Source organism: Sesamum indicum, linkage group LG10 (assembly GCF_026168435.1).
Source record: "Sesamum indicum cultivar Baizhima isolate 11 linkage group LG10, ASM2616843v1, whole genome shotgun sequence".
Lineage (NCBI taxonomy): Eukaryota > Viridiplantae > Streptophyta > Magnoliopsida > Lamiales > Pedaliaceae > Sesamum > Sesamum indicum.
Genome location: NC_142666.1, coordinates 13,725,060 through 13,746,803, shown reverse-complemented (window position 1 = coordinate 13,746,803; position 21,744 = coordinate 13,725,060). Strand labels below are relative to the sequence as shown.

The 21,744-nt window shown below is 35.2% G+C and overlaps 1 protein-coding gene, 1 long non-coding RNA gene and 1 pseudogene across 3 annotated transcripts; 2 read left to right on the top strand and 1 right to left on the bottom strand.

The window, feature by feature from the left end:
* The first annotated feature begins 430 nt into the window (after window positions 1-430).
* Window positions 431-1,121, top strand: LOC148786696 (secreted RxLR effector protein 161 pseudogene; annotated as a pseudogene).
* Window positions 1,122-1,732: 611 nt separating this feature from the next.
* LOC148786695 (uncharacterized) lies at window positions 1,733-3,354 on the top strand. Of its 2 annotated transcripts, XR_016067952.1 has the most exons (3): window positions 1,733-1,796; window positions 2,309-2,375; window positions 3,133-3,354. It is a non-coding gene; the product is annotated as an uncharacterized LOC148786695 (long non-coding RNA). The 2 variants fall into 2 exon arrangements; XR_016067951.1 differs by having other exon boundaries at window positions 2,309-3,354.
* A 5,064-nt stretch (window positions 3,355-8,418) lies between these two features.
* On the bottom strand, window positions 8,419-20,766 carry LOC105172189 (sphingoid long-chain bases kinase 1). Its single transcript, XM_011093552.3, has 9 exons — window positions 20,600-20,766; window positions 17,812-18,355; window positions 17,367-17,726; window positions 14,258-14,351; window positions 14,131-14,168; window positions 13,186-13,332; window positions 11,451-11,550; window positions 9,358-10,292; window positions 8,419-8,928 (listed from the first exon to the last, which is right to left on the bottom strand). The coding sequence occupies exons 2-9, from the start codon at window positions 18,229-18,231 to the stop codon at window positions 8,779-8,781; spliced, it is 2,244 nt and encodes a 747-aa protein (XP_011091854.1). The 5' UTR covers window positions 18,232-18,355; window positions 20,600-20,766; the 3' UTR covers window positions 8,419-8,778.
* Window positions 20,767-21,744: the final 978 nt, after the last annotated feature.

Sequence of the window (21,744 nt, the reverse complement as noted above, 5' to 3'; positions counted from 1 at the left end):
TTATGGCCTCAAACAAGCTTTTCGAAGCTGGAAACACATTTTGATGAAGTCATACAGGGTTATGATTTCATCAAGAACGAATTCGATCCTTATGTATACAAGAAGATCAGTGGGAGAGCTACTGCATACCTTGTACTTTGTGTACACGACATCTTGCTCATTGAGAATGATGCCAAGGTGTTGGGTGACATAAAAGCATGGTTGTCCACACAACTTTTGATGAGGGATATAGGTGAGGCCTCTTATATCCTTGGCATCAAGATATATAAGGTTAGATCTAGAAAGATGTTAGGGTTGACCCCATCCTCGTATATTGAGAAAGTCTTAAAGAGATTCAAAATGGAGAACTCAAACGATAATCCTTCCAATGATGCATGGGATTAAGATGTCCAAGAAGCAGTCTCCCAAATCTAATGAGGAAATTAAAAGGATGTTAGGCGTCCCCTATGCTTCAGCCGTAGGAAGCATTTAATATGTTGTTCAATGCACCAGGCCCGATGTCGCATACGCTTTGAGTGTGACGAGCAGATATTAGGCATGTGCCGGGAGACGCACTGGAGCACGGTCAAGACAATACTTAAGTATCTGAAAAGGACTAAAGATATATTCTTGATTTGCGGTATTGGAGAATTGATATTGAAAAGCTATAGCGATGCTAGCTTCCAGTCAGACGATTATGATGCCAAGTCTGAACCGGGTTTTGTATTCAAGCTGAATGGTGGTTTGGTTGCTTGGAAAAGTTCCAAGCCTGATACCACAGTGGATTCCACCATGGAAGCTGAATACATAGCAGCTTCAGAAGCAGCTAAGGAAGCGGTTTGGATGAAAAACTACATCTAAGAGTTGAGTGTGCTACCTAGCATTGTGAGCCCGTAGTTGTCTTCTGCGATAACAATGGGGCGACAGCACAAGCAAAGAAATCGAGATCTCATCATCGTTCCAAATATATTCTTAGACGCTACCATCTGCTTAGAGAGATGGTGAGCAGATGTGACGTCAGGATTGACCGAGCCAGCTCAACAGAAAACGCAGCGGATCTACTTACTAAGTAGGTGTCGCAAATTGCCTATACTCGGCATCTAGATAAGATGTGTTTGTGGTCAATGGGTGATTGGCTTTAGGTCAAGTGGGAGATTGTTAGAATAGGTGACCTGAAATCCAATTAGATTGGCATGCTTGCAATCTGTTCTGACAATAACTCAATTTTATGTAATATTATTCAGTGAATAAAATGACTATTTGTTGTTGGCATTTCTTTTATTGTGCTCATTATATTTATGTTTGCAGTTCTTTCAAACATCACAAGAAAGCCCACAAACTACTTTAACAACCGTGCAACAGTTGGACTGCGAATTGGATGGTGGTTATGTGTAACGGCCCAAAGATTATAATATATAATTGGGGGATTAATTGATAAATCTTTATAAAATTTAGTTAATTGGTAAATAAATTATGTTCCATAATTGGAATACAATAAACCTTGAACGGATTAAATTAAAATTTGTTATAATATTTGGGACAATTTGTATTAATTAAGAAAATTAAGAAGGACGTAATTGGTATTTTATGAAAAGTTTAATTAAATAAATAAAACAATAATATTATATATATATATATGTTAGTAAGTAATATAATATATATATATATATATACATGTATGAATTATAGGGAGAGGCCCACCGCCTCATTTCTCTCTCCTCTCTTTCTTACTTCTAATACATATACACATGCACAATCACATTCACACACACATTACAATATACATCTGCACATACACAATTTCGGCGACATCTGAGGTACGAAATTTTGATTTTAATTTATATTAATTTATATAATTATATTATTTAATTAGTCTGTTTATTAAATGTTGTTTATGCTAAGCGGTGTACTATTTAATCGGAATATTTTACGAGTTTGACTATTTAAAATAGTGTCTAATTAAATACCAAATCGGATATAAAAATGATATCGTTGGTTAATTAGATTATTAAATTTATTAGATTTGACTGTTGCTATAGCCAATTTATATAATTCCATTGGAATTGTTAACCAAACACGCAATTATGTGTATTATTGTTCAATTAAAGTGTATAATAGCGATAAATTGGTAGAAAATTCATAGAAATAATTTGAAAATGATATTTAATAAATGGTATGTTAATAAAGAGGAAAAACGAAGATTTGTATTTTGATAGAAATGGAATATTAAAAAATTATTAGAAATTGTACAAATGATATTCAATATTATATTTTAAAGAAATTACGATATTCTCGATATATTAATTGTGTATGGTATAACTCATTATAGGCTACGGTGGTGAAGTAAAAGGACTGACAATTAGTGACAGAGTAGAAAGAAACGTTGTAAGGTCGAGGTAAGTAAATAATTAGTATTATCTATATATGTCCTCTTTATTTGTGGTATTACTGTTATATGATTTTTTGGTTCATGCTGACTTTGATTTATCTGAAAATATATATGAGTGGTGAATGATGTAATTTGATTGACGATAATGTGTACGTGGAATGAGAAAGTACGTTGAAATATTATGTTTGTTGTTTGATGTGTTGTGAGTGTCTGAGAATGAGAATGTATTGATATATGGTTTTACATTACTAGTTGCTTACAAGAATGGTGATATGTGGAAATGAGGGAGTGGTGGAAATTGAACATAATCGTGGTGTGAATACCCCTTGACGTGTTGAAAATGCTATGTGCGAAAAGAAAGTGCTATGTGCGAAAAGAAAGTGCTATGTGCGAAAAGAAAATGCTATGTGCGCAATGAAAGAGCTTTGATGCGAAATGAAAATGCTATGTGCGAAATGAGATTGATGAGTCGGCTGTCAAGGGGATTCACTTAAATTTATATAACGGTGAGATTGAGTTGGTGGGAAAAACACAATATCACCTTCTGGTAAGCAAACTAGGAAAAATGGAGTTTGGTTAATTGTCTTATTATGAGATAGTCATGTGGTGTAATAAAGTTGATTATGTTGGAATTAAATTGATTGTATTCCATTCGTGTTGCTTGTTTATCTTGTTTGGGCTATGGTTGACATGCATATATAGATAGGACTGGTTATTTGCTTACTGAGTGGCAGGCTCATTCCCCTGCTGACATTTTCTTTCAGGAATAGACCTTGAGGTGTCTGACTATTGAAGAATAGGTCCACGCGCTATACCCAGGCAGGTCGGGCCAGTATGCAGTTTTCTCCTCTTTGTCAGTTAGAGTACAAAGCACATTTTGTTTGTACAGAGAGAATATAAGCGTACAGATTACTTGTGACGAATCACCTTGTGGTGTGTGATATGTATATATATATAATGTTGTGGGTTGATAATACCTATTATGACGTTGGGATTACGTATACACATGGATTAAATTATTATGTGCATTTATATATATAAACACAGGGATTACAATAAGTATGACGTTTAGGGTAGGTATAGCCCTTGTAGCAAAGGGGGTGCTACATTATGAAACCAACTGTCTAGGGTTAGGTCTGAAATGTGTCAAGTCGAGGCACTCGAGAATGGGCATCGCATTAAAACTCGCATTCGTTTGATGGATGCCATGTTTCAACGACGAAAGACATGGGGCGTCTATGCTATCTTAATGGATCGATTAGCTAGGTGTCGAATCAATTGAACTGACTCGTGGGGATCGTCATATGAAAGCCTTTGCGGCTTGGTCGGTATGACTCGAATCCTCAGCTCCGATAGTATGGGAGTAGTCTTCAAACTTAAGGAATCACGACAGTCACGTGTATGTGATGATTGTATCTTGGATTTGTGCAAGAGGTGATCGTGTCCCAAACATGGTCATCATAAGCATTGTCCAGTACAGTCAAAGCATGTAACGAAGATGGTGAGTTCCAAGAAGAGGATCCGTCCCCTGTGAAAACGTGACAAAGGTATCTCATATGAGCTTGAAGATGCGTCTATGCTCTGTAAACCTGTAGCCACAGTCATTGATAGATTAGGAAAAAGAGGTTCCTAAGTCGATCAATGTGGCGTAACGCGATCTCAAGTATTAAGTATAGACGCCTAGTCCAGGATGGGAATGGACACCCAATTCCATGCCCTAGACCAAAGCCGGGAGACGGTAGATGTTTGGACCGTACCCGTATAAACTCAAGAGTCTAAAAGTTCATATGGATATTCGCCTAGTCTCTAGTGCCATGGATCGTTGCTAGATGGTCACCCATGGCGATGGGCTTTCTTGATCAAGGGTTGATAAAAAATTATTAATTAAATTAAAAAAATTAATTAATAATAGTGTTTGAACTAGCCCAAGTCTAGTATAAAGGTGAACCTAAAGAGTCACACACAAATCACCGAGAAGGGATGAGGAATTAATTTTATAAAGTAAATGGATTACTTATAAATATGAGGGATTCATTGGATGGAGGAGCCTAAGAATAAATTAATAGGATTAATTTATATTCGGCTTGCCCTTATTATTTAATAAGTTGAACTTATTAATTAATAAAGTTCATTAGGCTCATATATTTAATTGGACTAAATATATAATTGGCTTAATTAGGTGGGATTTAATTAAATTAGATTTAATTAAAATCTATTGGGCCTTGTATTTTATTTATTATTAAAATTAGCCCAAGCAACCTTAATTAAGTTGTTGGAAAATTCTAGGAAAGAAAATTATTGACTAACAAATTCACTTTTGGAAAGTGCCATGTTAGTCATCCTTTATTTGGAATAAAGGATTTTATTACCTTATGGATAATAGAATGAATCTAGACACATTCTAATACATCCATACAAGGCATATATATGTATATTAGTTATTTGAAATAACTAATGAATACATAACTAAAAAATAATAATAATAATAATTTCCTGCCCTAAGCACTCATTCGGCTGACACCCTCTTCTATACACACTTGGTGTGTTTTTCTCCCTAATTCTTTTCTAGCAAATTGAGTTGGGGGATCCCAAGTTTCGGTGTGGTGTGGACACAACTTTAGAGGACTTCTACGTTGAAGTCTTGCGTGAACAAATCAAAAGAATGAGAGTTTAAGTAAATCAAATCAAAAGGTAATTCTTGATTTATGATTTATGTACCTCTCATTTTCATTCAAACATTAGTCCGGTTTAATTTTATTGTCGTTTATTATTAACTACATTGAACGTCTAGTGAACTCCAAGGGTACACCCCTTGAAACTATTGTTTTATTACGTTTCGTTTTTAACTTACGTAATTTTATATTACCGCTGCCGCTTGCACGTTCCCGGATCAATCCAATAGCATTTTTAAGTGCTTTTAACTCAGGTCCAGACCCAGACCCAGACCCTTTAAGAAAATATAGATTGGGTCTCTATCTATCAATACCCATGGGTTTAACACCCAATTTGGACCAAAAAAATATTTTTTTTTCCCAATTCAATTAAATTATTATTTCTCAATTGATGTACATTCAAGTAAACAAATTTAAAAAACTTAAGATATTATAACATTATTTATCATGTAATTCTTTAACTGTGAATATTTTTCAATTAATAAATAATTGAATTATCAGTTATATAAATATATTATCATGTTAGGTATATTTTTCAATATCTTGATAGGCAGTAATACTTGCTTGAACACTTGAAGTAATAAAATAGAATTTTAAAGTTTTATAATATTAAATTTGGTTGCTGTTAAATATGTAGCTTTACTAGTTTCATTAGATTATTTTGTAAAAAGTATTATAAATGATATATTATTTAAAAAATTCTACTGAAAAAGAGTTATTTGTGAATTGTTCTCAATAATTCTGAATTTATTGATAAATTATGAGTAAAAATAAAAAATAAAAAGAAAGAAGTTTAATTTAATTTAAAATTTATTTAGTTTGTTTTAATTAATAATAAAAATATTAAATATTATTCAATATTATGCCAAAAAAAGAAAAAAAAAGTTTTGAGTCTAAGTACGACCCAAACCCAAAATATTAGGTTCAAAACAATAATATTGGGTCTAGAGACCCACAGGATTTTGAGGGGGTTGGGTAGGGTTTGGGTATTATTTAAGAGAATGGATCTTTTATAGGCATGGGTCTGGGGAAGGTAAGGCCCTACCTATTGACACCCTTAGTTTTGGCATTGGCAGTTCTACAACAACTTTTAACAACATAAGCAGGTTTTGTCCTCTGGACCACTTCCTGTCGCTATGTTGAGCATATGTATGACCAATGCACACCATTGGATTGGATTGTTGATTTAAGGTGCACATGGAATCTTACCGACACTTATATATACTGGCTCTCCAACATCAGGTACAACTTTTGTCACTCTTAACTCTTACGCTCTTCTTGTGAGATACCTTCAACTCATAATAACTTAAGCATCAAAGAGTCATTTCTTGAACCCATTCCCTCCTGACTCTAATCCTGTATTCTTTTGCAAGTTTATTCTACTCCCCAAAGAATACTTAAGATATTCTTAGTGGTAGGAGACCTTTAATATACATTTAGTTCACCCAAATACCCTTTCGGTTGAACAAAATCCATAGTTGATACATGCTTGATTGAAATTAGTAGTTCAAATTTAACATTACATATATATAAGTTCATAAAAATTAAATGCATATAGATAGATACATAGAGAGAGAGAGAGAGAGAGAGAGAGAAGCTAATGAATGCGTTGACCTATTTTTCTAATGTCGTATCTCATCTTCAAACACAATGAGTTTGCTAAGCTATAGATCGTATAAGGTTCAGATATTCAAAAATGGACGGCCGTAGAACTTTTTTGACTAACAATAGAGACATTAATATACAGAAATTTTTTGACATATTCATTAATTCTAGAACGATCTTTCTATCATTCAACTTTCTTTGGTACATTTGTGAACTACTCCCACACATATTTTTTACAGTTTAGAATAAGTAATTTGATGAGTAGGAATTGGTAGAGTTATAGAAATAGAAATGCCTCAGCCATTTCCTTTATATAGTTTTCGTAATCTCTTTTAAAATGTGAAATTATATTTTTTTTAAAAAAATTAAAATTTGATTTACATCTCCTTGGAGAGTTTGTATTTTCTTTTAGTTAGAATTTGGATCGAAAATATCAGTAAAAGAATTATGTAAACTTTAATTTTGTCTCTTATTCAATATTTTTCTAAATATTTGTATTTTAATATATATAAAATTAAAATAGTATTCCCAAATTATGTCTAATTGTTAAAATATTGACAGGTACTTTATGGAATGTACCAGTGATAAAGTGTTGGCATTTCTTATGTTTTTTTACATTTCAATCTTACCATACTGTGTGAAGTACTTAAATAAGACATTATTCGATAAATAGATGCAACAACCTCACCTCATATAAAGGACGTAAAGAAAACCACAAAATATTACTAGTTTCTTCATTAATCAAAAGATTACTTTTTAGACAACGGCAATAATTCAGAAATAATATCTTATTCTTAGACCCTTTCTTTTTTTAAGTTCGGGAGTTGTTTTCACCTATTTCAATCATGAGGAGTGATTCAAACTTAACCCTATCTAAAACTTCTATTTAAATGTTAATAATGTTCAATTTACAATACAATTTGTTAAAAAAACACGAGAGCTTTCAGAAATATCATAAATCCCTCCTTTTTTATTTTTTTTTCTTTCTAATTGAAATTATTAAGTCGAGATAAATCTATTGTGGCTATCACAATTAAAAGAAGCTAACCCTCACAAAATATTCTTCTCATCAAAACTTATTGAGACATTGCCGGATCTGCCCCCAACATACCAGTAACTCCCTCCATTTATATCAAGGTTTTGTTGGAATATATCTGGTATTATTTAGGACAATTCCGAACGTGTAGCAAAGGGTACAAGGGCGCTGTCTAGGATGACGACTTATGAATTAGATGTGTGATATTTCAATTAGAAAATTAGTTAGAGACAAGAGAATAAAATGTTCACGACATGCACCATCAGTTGTTTTTTTCTTTTTGATGATGATTGACATATATATATATATATATATATATATATATATATTATTAAGACTCAATACCTTATAGTTACCAATTTAATTGACAAGATATGGATTTATTAAAATGCTTTTGATTATCTTTATTTTTTTCATAAATAATTATTTTTTTAGCTAATTAATTCTATCAATATGCTTTTTGGTTCATATATAACCTCACAATAATTCATTATTTTATTACTTTTAAATAAAATAACAATAAGAATTTAAATTACACGATCATGGAGTGTTGTTCAGTACATAGTGTTTAGTCATCCAGTTGGTGGATCTAAGTAGGGTAGATTTTGAGTGCCAGTAATATTGGATATTTCAACTTATAAATCCCAGTTTTTGAACCAAACATAGAGCAACGTTGTTCAATCCAACCACCAAACTTTTAGAAATGAAAACTCAAAAGGCTAAAGAAGTCGGAAATCTGAACCAAACTGATATACAATACATGAGATAAAAGGATCCACAGGACTACATCCAATACAAAGCCAGTTTGGACACAGTAGCATATGCGCAGCAACTGGCTGGATACATGTAATATATAATGGGAGTCAAATTAGAAAGAATGAAGCAACAAAAACATCGACAAAAAATTTACAGGGACCTCAACACTGTGTCAAAAAAAAAAAAAAGAAAAACAAACGGGTAAGGTGGGATCACCAGACTAGGTGAATGAAATCTCCGACTAAACTACCGCCTCATCATCATTTGGCACCACGATATGCGTAATAGAGCATCCTAGAAGCTGCAAAGAAATCTTAAAGATGAAAAAGAAGCTGCAGCAATCACTTGTGAGAACATGGAGAGCGGCCGATAAGTCTGCACTGCTCCGGAAGTAATGAACAGATCACTTGCCCGTTTAAGGGGAATAATTCACCATCAATGCCACATCCATTGTCTGTGTGCTTTCCAGGTTTAACTTTAACCGACTTCACCTGCATTTAGTAGAAATCCAGGTCAACGATCATAATTGAGTAATCCGATAAATTATCAATCATCTGCCAGAGGCTACTATATCTCATCCAATATTTCCAAGTCATAAGTTCTTTGGTTATGTGAAGTATGAATTACGATGCTGGACTGACATCTGAAAGACTAAGAGATTGAAGTTGGGATCAGATATACTACTCCGGTGAAGGTTTTCTTCCCAAAATAAGTTGGAACTTTTAAGTTTGTGGATACAGAATCTTCCCAGCAGGAATCCATTATCTTTTACGTCTCTTTATTTACTTTATCTGTCCCTCCTCTACCCCCACCCCCCCCCCCCCCACCCTTCATCCCTTCTTGTTGTTGGGCGGGTGGGATTTGGGTGGAGTGGGGGAAGCAGGGGGACTGGGTCGATGGATAACTAGAAGCTTCTTTACCTTAACATATTCGACGTATGGCAAGGAAAGATGTCTGCCCATTTGCAGACGCAGGAAGAATCTCAACAGCTTCAGTCGTCCACTTCCACGAACCAGCAACAGATCCAAGGTGTTGTCATCATGCTCGGCCTTGGGAGCCACAACCTGAGAACTCAAACTTTGCACAGTTTTGCATGAATGATTGCATACGAGGACACCAAGAAATTGACCTTTAGTTACCACCCAATTCTCTTCGGATCTGGGGGCAATTTCCTTTTTGTCACCAGCTTGGGAGTCCTCTGCAGGCCCTGGCAACTCAATAGGATTTTCGACATCCCAGTTAGGCTCAGAGTCCCATCTCGGTTCAGCATCCCATATTGGACCAGGGTCCGACAATGTCGACGAGATATCTTCTTTGTCATATGTTGTTGTGTTTCCCCAGGAAGTCCTAGTGGGATCATTTGTAGCAGTCGCTCCAGACCAACCTTTATCCGTCCTTGACTTAGATCTAGTCCTGGGCCAGTTTGGAGTGACTGAATGCGGCAGTTGCGGATGGATAACTTCTGGTTCAGCTGTCACATTGCTTCTTCCGGCTGATAGTCGTTTTGACCTTGGGTCTATGGCTCGCACAAAATCGGATGGTTCAGTGCTACTACAAGTGGTATCAAAATCTGCTCCAGACATTCGACTTGGGGTCATAATCGAATCAATACTCGACAGGCTGGAGGCCCGAGGAAGGCCTTCCTTGCTTGATCTCCGCATGATATCAGTGTACAGCTCTGACATGTCTATAATTTCATGATCAGCTGAAGCTTTTGCATCTCCAGGTTCCAGCTGTGCAGGAAGATATTCTACTTCATAACTGTACTTCGGCAAGCACAAAAATTTGAGAAAACCAGCAATGAAATATCGTAAAGGGCCAAATCGTTTCTGATATTTCTCAGAAAGCTCCAATACTGCAATAAGCAAGAAACATGGCAGTCAGGAGAAGGAGAAAAGAAAAATGAAAAAGAACACACACATAAAATTCAATCATTATGAAATCTCAGTCCCATGCCCCAACCCCACCCAAAATAAATAAAAACATAAGACATAAAGGATGCATAAGAGATCAATCAGATTATTTCATCAGGAAAGCAATAGATAAGTAACATAATTTAAATCAAGGAAAATAATTTAGCTAATAGATTTAAGCGGACCGATGCCTCTGGGAACTTTATGCATCACCAAATTCCTCATGAGACATTTAAACTAAAAGGAGTACTTTCTAGGAAATAGTAATACTATCAGGGGAAAAGTACTCCATGGAGCTGACTATTGGGATATCAGAAAATACATTGGGACGAGCATCATGTAGTGCCAGTAAGATGTTAAGATGGAGGCATAAGACAGCACTCTCTAACAATGGCTGCTAGGTCCTCTTGTCATCAGTTTTGATTGAATTATTGGTAATTAGGTTCATGACATCTGTACTTCTCAAATTAACAGATTTATCTATAAAATTGAACTGCAACACTGTTTCAGTTATCTGAAACTCAATAGTAATTACCATGTTGGTATACTTTCACATATTCATCATCTTAAAAAGGAAGCTACTGTACCTTTGCATTCTATTCTAGGACGAAGCAATATGTCAAATTCCTAAGAAAGCTATATGTTGTTGACCTGAATTCCTATCTATACCACTTCCCTTAAAACTGGCAACATGGTAAAATGTTGGGACCAGACAACCAGTGTTCAATTTACTCTCAATAAAATTTCAACGTGTAGCAATAAGTCCAGTTTGTATTACCACAATTACAGAGAACCATGTGAATCAAGATTTATTTATATTTAGTCGCATTTCCCATATTTCAAAACCAAGCACCCAAAACCCCAATATCTTTACTAACAATCCAAGTTATGGGCTGAAAGAAAGCATCAATTATTATGACGTGGTCAGAGTTCAGCATATCCTAGATTAAACACTGGAAAGTAGGTATAGGTACCAAACAATTAGATTCAGTAGGACCAGAAACAAAGTCCAATATTAGCTTTAAACAATGGAAATCAACATATCCTATACACTATACTGAAAATTGATATCAAGGTAACACAAAGTGTTAATGTATTACCATCACTAATAAAACCAAAGTATGTAACTGTCATCCCAAAGTGAATAGCGCCAGTATGGATCCATTCCACAGCAAAAACATCAGTGGCAGTAAGACCTCCCTGATAACAACCAGAAAAAATTTCACGATCAGCCTGACTTGCTATGGTAAGTGTTATAGTACAAATATAATCACACGAATGGAGCAGATGTCCTGTAAGTGAGAAAAGCCATGCAGCAGAACTGTATGTTGCATGTAAGAGTTCCGAATTTTAACCTGGTCAAACACTATAATTGAACTACATTTTCCAAGTACGCAAATTGCTATTCATGAGATGGCCTGCAAGAGAGGCTTTAGGAACCCCAATTCTAAATGCAAGTATTCTGTCTGTGATTATCAGGTGAAACTGAGTATAGAGAGCGAGGAAATAAAATAATGCCCATGAACATTTGACCATGAGGTGAGGCAACTTGAGCATGGCAATGATTTAATGATGCAAAATCTAAATAGCTTAGTTGGCTTCTTCAAGCTGAGGCTTCAGAGGGAAAATCAAATGCCAGAGAGCTGTATAACAAGTAGGCTAATAAACAGTGGGAGTCATGACGACTATCTCTGTCTTGGAGGTTACTAATAAAGAGCGGGATCATGACGATTATCCAAAAGTGCTGTTACTATAAGCTAAAATTAAGCCATGATAAATATCTGTGTCTTGGAGGTCAAGGCACTAGTAAAGGGCATATGAGATCTTATACTATTACTACATACTAAAGTCAATATATAACGCGTCTAAAGCTTTTCTTATAGGTGGTTCTATTGAGACATGATTATAAATAAGGAAACAATCCGGACCTCCGGTGTTTCATATTGACTCTATCCATGACCGATACGAAGCATGGGTGAAACTACGTGGAGGTACAAACTGACTGAAAGCCAAAGAATTAACAGATGATATGTGGTTAGGGATGAAATGCCACTCGAGTCGAGAGCTAGCAGGTTCTCCCAGAAATGCGTTAAAGAGCACCAGTTGACTGGATAGCAGGCTGCGAGAATGGTACAAAATCGAGGCAAACTCTAGATACTAGATATGACTAAGAATAAGAGAAGCCAAGGTTTGCCAGTGACACGAACTGGTATTAACCTTAATTGCCGAGGGGAAACAGCCTTGAAAAATAGGTAGAATTCCAAATGCTTGGCATGAAGAAGGTAGGGATACAGGGACAGCCAAGAGATTTACCAGATGCAATCATGAAGCCACCTTGAAACAATGCATGGTAGCTCGCTAACCAAGCACATTGAGAGGGACTAAGGGATCTGCCAAGTCAAAGCTGTTACTTAACTCAAAGGGTCATTACCTATGTGGTTCAATTATCTTACCATTTGCTCTTGACACAGTTTAAAAGTGTCATTGATACTCCGCATCAAGATGAGGAGGTCAAAGTTTCCTTGGGCTGACTGGGTAAAAAACAATAATCTTTGGGATAAACACCTCAAGACCTCAAATAAAATGAGTAACTTGAACCTAGCCTGTCATACGTTTCATCTTGCACCCTAAGATGCATGGCCCTGTCACTTCTGCAGCCTCATAGGACATTTCTTTATTACAAAGTAATACAATGAAATCTCTTGTAAAGGACCTGGTCAATAATAACACACTGTTCAAGAAGAACAAACAAACTCAAAAAAGTCTCCATGAGTGCTTCAACATACCTTATGACAGAGCAACACAAAGTAAAGAGGGTTAAAAAAAAACAGCTACCTTAACTATTGCTATTGCTGCAGATACTGGATCTCTAACACCAAGAACAGTCCAGACTAAAGAATTATCAGAACCAGCAGGTATGATTCCAATTGGGATTGAAATTGCTTCCTTTTGGTTATCTCTACTAAGTAAACCGTTCAAAACCTGCATTTAGAGATCATAATCAATGAATGACGGAACTGAAAGACACAAAAGCAGTCTCTTCATGAGTTGAAATAATAGTATGAACGAGAATTCCACTGAATTATGCATGAGGCTGAAGAACTATTAATGCTAACTCCACAGTATGAGGAACAACCAGTCATATTTTCCAGTGAAACTATGTGGCATAAAACCTCTTAAATAAATTACAAGTTTCACCAGTTGTCAATCATTAAGTTAATGGTATTTTGGAAGCCATAAGAATATAAACTAAAAGAGCTCACAAGACAATGCTGAAAGAGAAAAAAAACACTTAAAGAGCTCACAAGATAATGCTGAAAGACAACTAGATAGATGCTCAGAAACAAGAGGCCTTTGCAACCATTGATAGGTGACAAGGTCCTGTCAGTTCAGAAAGCAATCATATCCACAGATACCCATAGTCTAAACCAATTTGCAGGTTGGAAAATTTTAGGAACAGATTCTGGGTAAAGATTTGGAACAGTTACATTAAGGAAACAAGCTCCTTTCAAATTCATCATAAGTCTATTATATCAAGGTAGGATGTTTTCAAAAGCTCTTTGTAAATACCAACTCAATATATGTATTACAAATGCACAATCCAGAAATTTTTAATACATATTATTCAGAGCAAGATTGACATCAAAACTGTCAAGTCAAAACTCAATATGCGAACTAAACTGACTTAAACTTTGAGCTAAAAAATGATCAACAGCAGAAGCTATTCCCCTCATTCACAAACATAAATGGACGAGGAAGAACGAGATGACTTGTATAAACCTCATTTACGATTCCATCGCCTCCTACGCATATAATACCTGCAATGGAAGCAATTTTTGGGTCAATAGTCAAATGGCTAGTAAAACTGTTACAAGTTGTTCTTACAAAGCATAAAAGCAAACTGTACCATCAGGACATGTACTGAAATCAACACCAGCAGCAAGTTTTCTAGCATGACCAGCAGATGTTGTTTTGACAATCTCTAACTCAAATCCTGCAAGCTGTTTTATAACACATCACGAAAACAGTAAACAACAGATCCTATTGCAAAAATGAAGATATGGGAGATAGCCAATGTAAAACATACTGGTGAAGTACAAAACTAGATGAATTCAGCCTAGCCATCTAGAATATCATTCAACAGTCGAGCACACATAACATACTTGTATAACTCCAACACTATCTTCCTACATGCTGTAAAGAAGTTCCCCAGGTAGTGCTATGTGGGCATCTAAAATGGCTAGAAGTAAGAAAAAGCCTTAAGGACTATGGGGCACCCAATTTTACAAGTATGTCTGAGCGCCAGCACATTCATTTTCCCAGAGTGTTCAGCTGATGCCCACTGGAAGTTTGCTCTTGAATCACGATGAAAGAAGAAAATGGCACAAGTGAGCTAGGTAAGGTTCAAGCATATCAATTTCTTCCTAAATGAAGAAGAAAAAGGAAATTTTTTGAAGGTAGGAGCATGGAGTTACTTAAAGCTCTAGTTACAGCCTCTGTGGAAGGAAGTAAAGGAAGGAGCACATAAGGCACTTCTAGTAGGATGCCCATAAGTAATCTTCTGTTATATCTTTATTTATTTTAATTTTAGTGACCCCATAGACAATACTTATGGCCCACAACCATATAGCCATCTGAAACAGAAGTGTTTTAAAGTGAACTTGTGGCCACAGAATGACAGTCGATTGTCCTATTTTACCACAAAATTCCATAGACAACAAAAAGAAAATAAAAATGCCTTCTCACGTTCTACTGCTTCTGAAAAATTACACTACTAGAAGTGTTTCGTATTTCTTCTCTATGCAAAACTCAATATCAGTTCAAGAGGATTTATGAGTATATCTCAAAGGTTAGCATGAAAATAGACTTCTTTGCAGGTGATCCTGGAACATAGATTCAGACATGCTACACTTTTTAGTCATCCAGATTTTGGAGAACCCAAGTGCTCCCATTTGTATTCAGTAAACAACTCGACATGATCTTTTATTCCTTTTGGGACTGACGGACAAAATAATCAACATACTCATACTAGAGCACCCTAACTCACATCATTAACAATAGAACTAATATACGAGCATCACTGCTGTTTTCAGTTACTCATCTATATTTCTGTCATGAAAGCATCACCAGCCTTCCGCCCAAATGGGGCAAGTAGTTCAAGTGCCATATGTAACATGAACATGGCTAACATACAGTCCAAAAATGAACTGCAAGTTTTATACAATGATAAAATAAATTTAACAATATTACCCTACATGAAAACCCAGTAAAAAAGGGAACTTAAATGCCTCTGATCCCAGTCAAAATGGTCCACATCTTTGTTCAGGTTTACAACTAAAGCTACAACTTATCTTCTGTCACGTGCTAGAAATGGAAGCAATTAAACCACTGTTTATAGAGAAATACATAATTTTTCATGTCTTAATTTGATATAAATTTGAAATGGATATCAATAACAGAATCAAGAGCAGATTCAGGTCTAGCAATAAAGACAGTTCACTAGATTTTTCTTTTGTCCCACACCAGGTGGAAAAGCATTAGCCGGTTGAGGCTATTTTGCCTTGAGATTTTTGTCACCGACAATGTATAACTATAAATAGTTCATTGCAAGTATGATGTGCCAACGATGTGCTTCTAGGCACTTGTAGCCAGTATATGCATAAACAAAGTTTGCACACCAATTTGCTTCATTCAATTACTCATCAAGAGAACCTCAGAATGTGTGTGCTCTGCCCTTTACAAATGAGAACAAAACTTGAAGGCCAGGTCCTCCACAATTTTCAGGTTGAGAAAAGTATTATTTTCATTTTCACATATATAAACACCATTTACTTGGGCCGATAGTCCAGCATAAGATCATGTAAGAGACTAGAGGCTGCAAAAATGGTGTTCAAGTCTATTGCTCCCAACATAAAATGATATTCGTGCCTCTTTCCCCAATTTAAGACCCCAAGTATAGTTTCAACCTATAAAAACAATGAAAAGACAGTAAATAGGACCCTTACTCCTTAGCTGCTTTACACGGATCTCTCTTGACATGAAAAGCTTAGTGTGAAATTACTTTACATTCAAATCCAGGCTATCTCTAATATTTCACCCCAAAAAACAAAGGATAATGTGTATACGCATAAATGTTCTGTTGTTCATACTAATATTGCTATACAAAGATCTTATACGAATTTTCAATGTCCAATCTACACAGGTTAGATGAAGGAAACTGACGACTTATGGAGCACAAACAAGAGAAGAAAAGACTATATATTGTCTCATAAGGGTAGAAGGAAAAATGCTTAAAATTTAAGAGGACAAATAGGACATAAACATGTGCATATCATATTTATTTACTAAAGCACTTAATTGTCTGATCTTTTCTTCTAACCCCTATCAGTGTGCATGAAGAAACACGAAACTGGATAAAAGAGCAGGTTAAGATTAGAATTTAAGGCTTTAAGCACAAATACTTAGGAGATGCTTTAAGTACTTAGACTTAGAAATCTCCAGATGCACTACAAGATAAAGATATCATCATCTATATTCAGAACTGCTAACTACCCAAGGTGCATAGCTATTCTGGAGCCCAAACACAAGGCAAGGAGGTGCATGCCTTATTGAAGTGAAGCACCAAAATTGCATGTGTCCTATGTATTAATGATATCATAGTTTAATTAAAATAATGATATCAGAATTCTTTGCAGTGAAAAATAGAACAGAAAGGAGGAGAAGATGAAGAAAAAGGATGAAGAGGAAGCAGAAAGACCACGAAAAAGTAGGAAGAATTAGAAGAGAAAATGAAGAAAAATGAAGAGAAAGGAGGGAAAGAAAACAAAACAATGAACAGCATCAGAAGCCGCTTTCATTACTTAGGCGTGTCTCTAGTGCCACCAAAGATGGGTAACGGGTTGCAACTATCTACAACATAAGTCGAGTTGCATCTTTAACTAATATGTCGATGCCTAAATCTATAGTAAGAGTGCAAGAGAAAACAAGATACTGAAATATCATCAGAGAAAACTTACTTTGAATATAGGCTCTACCAATCCATGGAAAACTTTGCTTGAGCGACCACGTCCAGACCGAGGGTTTAAGATGACAAGCATTTTGGGTGGACTTTTACATCTTATATATGACTCAAGAGGAAATTCATTGAAAATCAAATCTGAACTCTGCTTTTTAGAAGCCATAGGGTGAGGCAAGCAATTCACATAGCACTGCTGATCTGCAAATGCATTGACCCATTGAATTGCATCATCTGAGGTGGGAGTGAAAAAGCGAAAGTCTTTCCGGCTTCTCCCACTTTTCATAAAAAGGCCACATGCAGCCTTCCTTAATGGATATGCATGCACTGTAAAATGTCTAAGACCAGCACAGTAGGACAGCTGCAAAATGAAAAGAGAAGATGTCACCAAGAGCTGGAAGTAGCATAAATGCAGGGAATATTAGCAAGAATCCAAAGAAATTTACCGAAACCACATCATCTAAACGCAACATCTTAGAGCCCCAAATCAATGCCTTGCTTGTCAGTTTAGCATCAACTGCATCCAAGTTTGCATTCTCTGAAGTTTGTACCTCAGAATCCTTACTAGATTTCCTTTTGTCCAGGGAAAGTTTCCCTGAGAGTACTTCATATCCCAGTAAGTCAGACTGCTCATCTCCAATATCAATTCTGTGTTCCACCCTCTTAGCTTTATTAGGGTCATCATTGTTGACACTGATGTCACCAGTTCTTGCAGCCTTGCCTCTACTACTACGTTTTTCTGGAAAGACAACTGGTGATGTCTGTTGTCCTGTTGCTACTTGGGAACAGAGACCGAGACGACGAAGAGACTGCTGAGTTGTCATTCTCAAAGAACTATTCTTGGATAGACTCCCAATCTTCTGCATCTTGACTTTCACGCATAAACTAGGCAACGGCAGAAGAAAAGGGGTATCTAACAATACAAAAGTTCCAGGATCCTAAGAGCAGATGATCCAGGGTCCAAATAAATATTCACCATGGTAAGTCAGTCTGCATTATTTGTCAAATAAACTTTCATCATCATCAAAATACACACAAAAAAATTAAGAAAAAACAAAGATCAAGGGATTCCCATTTTTATGTGCAAATAAATCCGAGATGGTACAGACATTGCGGATAATTTATTATTTTGGCAAACTTAAATATGTAGTCATCAAAATGCGACTTACAATAGTTTCCTGTGAGTAAATTATTTTGTATATATAATTTTATCAACCTCAAAACAATACAACTCAGGCCTATTCCAAAGACAACACGAGGATTATTACCAGCTTGTTCCATTGTCCTCATACTATGTTAACAACATCTATACCGTGGGCAAGCCATTGCAAAATGACTCAATGAAGTAGAAGTTCAAAACATGCAAAGATGATTTACTTCTTCAAAAAGTAAAAATTAAGTTCTATTGAGGGACCAAAGGGCAAATTCTGAACCACAAGAAGTTAATGCTAGGTGAAATGGCCTATAGGGAACACTCCACTGGTCTGAGACACAACTCATACATATGAGGTGCTAGGCTCATATCCCATTGGACGCGTGGGTCGATGGATGGCTGGATTTAAAGACAAAATTATAGGTGACATAAGTAGTTTAATGTATTAAGATCTTTGACTATCCTTGTCAGCTCCTTAAAATTTGTTGATTAACACAAAAAGGAGATAGAAGCAATTTTGTTCACATTAGCAAGATATAGAGAAAAATGACAGTGAGTATAGACGTTTGAAAAAATATTGGAAAAGATCAGATATTTCGTATTTATAACACAATATTTAATTCCCAGTTACACATGGCAATTCAGCGCCTCAGTCTCAATATAGGGAAATTAGACATAACGCCGAGGAACATATTCAAATCACAAACATGTAATAAGAATAATTACCATATCATGAAAGATATCAGTTCAAGCCTCGACAAAAATTACCAATTCTAAAGAAGTTGAAGGCATGCAAGTGTGCGCCACTTGTTCAAATTCAATGAGTATATTGTGTCAAATAATTACAAATAGCCAACTCAATAGAATATAAAACTTCGGCCAAGTTCAGTTACTTATAAGCTGTTTATCATAGGGTAAAAGCTCCCATAAAATTTACAATCCTTACCAAAAGAAAAAAGTCATGTATCGCCAAGTTCTCTCTTCGAAAAAATTAAGAAAAATATTTTAAGAAGAGAAATGTTTCAGGACAAAATTCTGGCAACAATGCTGATGATGTTAAATGATATGAGGATATAAAAGTAGCCTAAAGAGAAAAAATTGGCATTATGAGTTAAAGTATTTGCATAAATGACAAGTTCCTACACAATTTAATTGTATAACTTTCACTTGTGCATAGCAAACTTAAAACCCTGAGCAAAGATAGAGGAGAAACTAAATAACAAACCAGAAACAACACTGATGATCCAAACAAGCTGTACGCAAAATACAGCCAAATCAAGGAATGATACCAGTCTTTTTCAAGATCTCCCATGATATGATCCCCACGAAATAATAGGCCACTTAAGTTCTTCCTCTACTTACTCGCAAGCATTAAATACAAGTAGTTACACATACAATATGTGCATATGTGCGTTAGAGTGTACATTAGCTCATCCTCACTTGTTCTCAGGTGGACTCAAAAGTCACCATCAGTTTACTCAATTTAATAAATACCATACCTCATGGGGCAAGGTGTAAATTCATAAATTCAGTGTAATCAACTGACAAACAAAAGAAAATAAATTAAACCCAATGCAGTTACAGCATCGAAACAGAAAAAAACTAGAAGTAAAGATTTCCTCATGTAGCCAATACAGGAGCTGATTACTTCCATTTCAGTATAATTAGACGCTGTGTGACATAGCTGACCACAAAATTGTTCCTTTCCACGGACATTTAACAATCACAGACATGACCTCAGATTCATAGTACCAAAAATAACAACAATAATAATAACACCTCAAAAAAAATCACCCACAAAGTACTGGTTTAGTCAAGCACTCGAAGAAACCCAAACTACGCCGATAACATTGAAATTTTAGTCAAATTGACCATAAAGAAGAGAGCGCCACGATTAAAGATTCCAACTGAATTTCGCCCAACCCACATCTAGAATTACCCGATCAGCGCCTATAACAAGATCCCAGAAACAAAAAATGCCAAATATCCAAGAAAAAACCCGAAAATTCCAGTATGAGCGCAGAAAATTAAGCACATACATGAATAACAGTTCCTGTTGTTTCCATCTGAGAAAAGCTTACCTTCTTTTCTCCGGAAGAGAACACAGATTGTCCCCGGAGACAGCAGCGGCGGGCGGCGATCGGTGGTGGGTGGGGGTGGGTTTGGAGGAGCAAAAAGAAAATTTGAGCAGCGAACCAAAGACTGGTTCCTTGTCTTTTCACAATTTAGTTTGTTTTTCTTCCCATTATCTTTTTCCCTTTTCCCTTTTTCTTTCTCTACTGATTTTTTTTATTAGCTTATTTAATACCTTTGGATTTTTCAGATTTTTCATTTGCTTTTGGGTAAAGATTAAATTTTAGGGATTAGTATTTGATTGTGACATTTCCATTTTATATAAATTATTATAGAATATTATAAATATCTAAACATCAAGAATTATAACAATTAGTAACTAAATAATTAATTAACAAGTATTATAATAAAATCCACACCAACGTTTACGAGTAATGTTCTTGTTAAATTTATTAATATTATAGATGATAAAAAATAAATTTGAACGAATTCTAAATTCTTTTTAATCTTTTAAATAACTCGTAAACAAAATTCTTAAAGTTTTATTTTCCATTTAATGTAAAACTAAATATATATATATATATTGTGTATTTTGTGTAAATAACTCTGATTCAATTGGTGAAGTTGGGGCCCTAAGATTTGGACTAAAGTCATGGGTTTGAATCTCGCCTTATACATGGGATGTTGCTTCTACTGTATAGTAAGTGTTACTTAAATCTAATTTAGTTTATATTATTGATCAGAGCATGATTGTTATAATGTTATTTGTTAGATATTGATATTCGACAAGAATAATTACAATCAATGTATTTTAATTAATAATAATTCATCGCTCTAACTTTTAAAAAAAAAAAAAAACCCTACAAGGTTTTAGTTTAAAATTCTTAAATTTGCAAAAATTAATTTATAGATGAGGCTTTCAAAATTTCACTTTCCATTTGACTCAAATCCGAATCGTATTATTGTAATATTCTACCCTAAAGGTTTCTATATTAGAAAAATTCAATAGGATAAATTTTTGTAGAGGGCACGTATGATTAATGTTGACATGATTTACTTATACGTGACATTTACTTTCCAATAAAGAAAGAATATGTTGCTTTCGTAATTTGGATGTTTCTTGCTAAAACACACACAAAAAAGAAAAGAAAAA

Bases quoted from the DNA above. Each gene is read 5' to 3' on its own strand.
- LOC105172189 (XM_011093552.3), bottom strand. From the start codon at position 18,231: ATGCAGAAGATTGGGAGTCTATCCAAGAATAGTTCTTTGAGAATGACA. The intron at 11,551-13,185 runs GTAGCTGTTTTT...GGTTGTTATCAG, and splicing joins CAGCAATAGCAATAGTTAAG to GGAGGTCTTACTGCCACTGA. The intron at 8,929-9,357 runs GTAAAGAAGCTT...TACTAAATGCAG, and splicing joins CATACGTCGAATATGTTAAG to GTGAAGTCGGTTAAAGTTAA.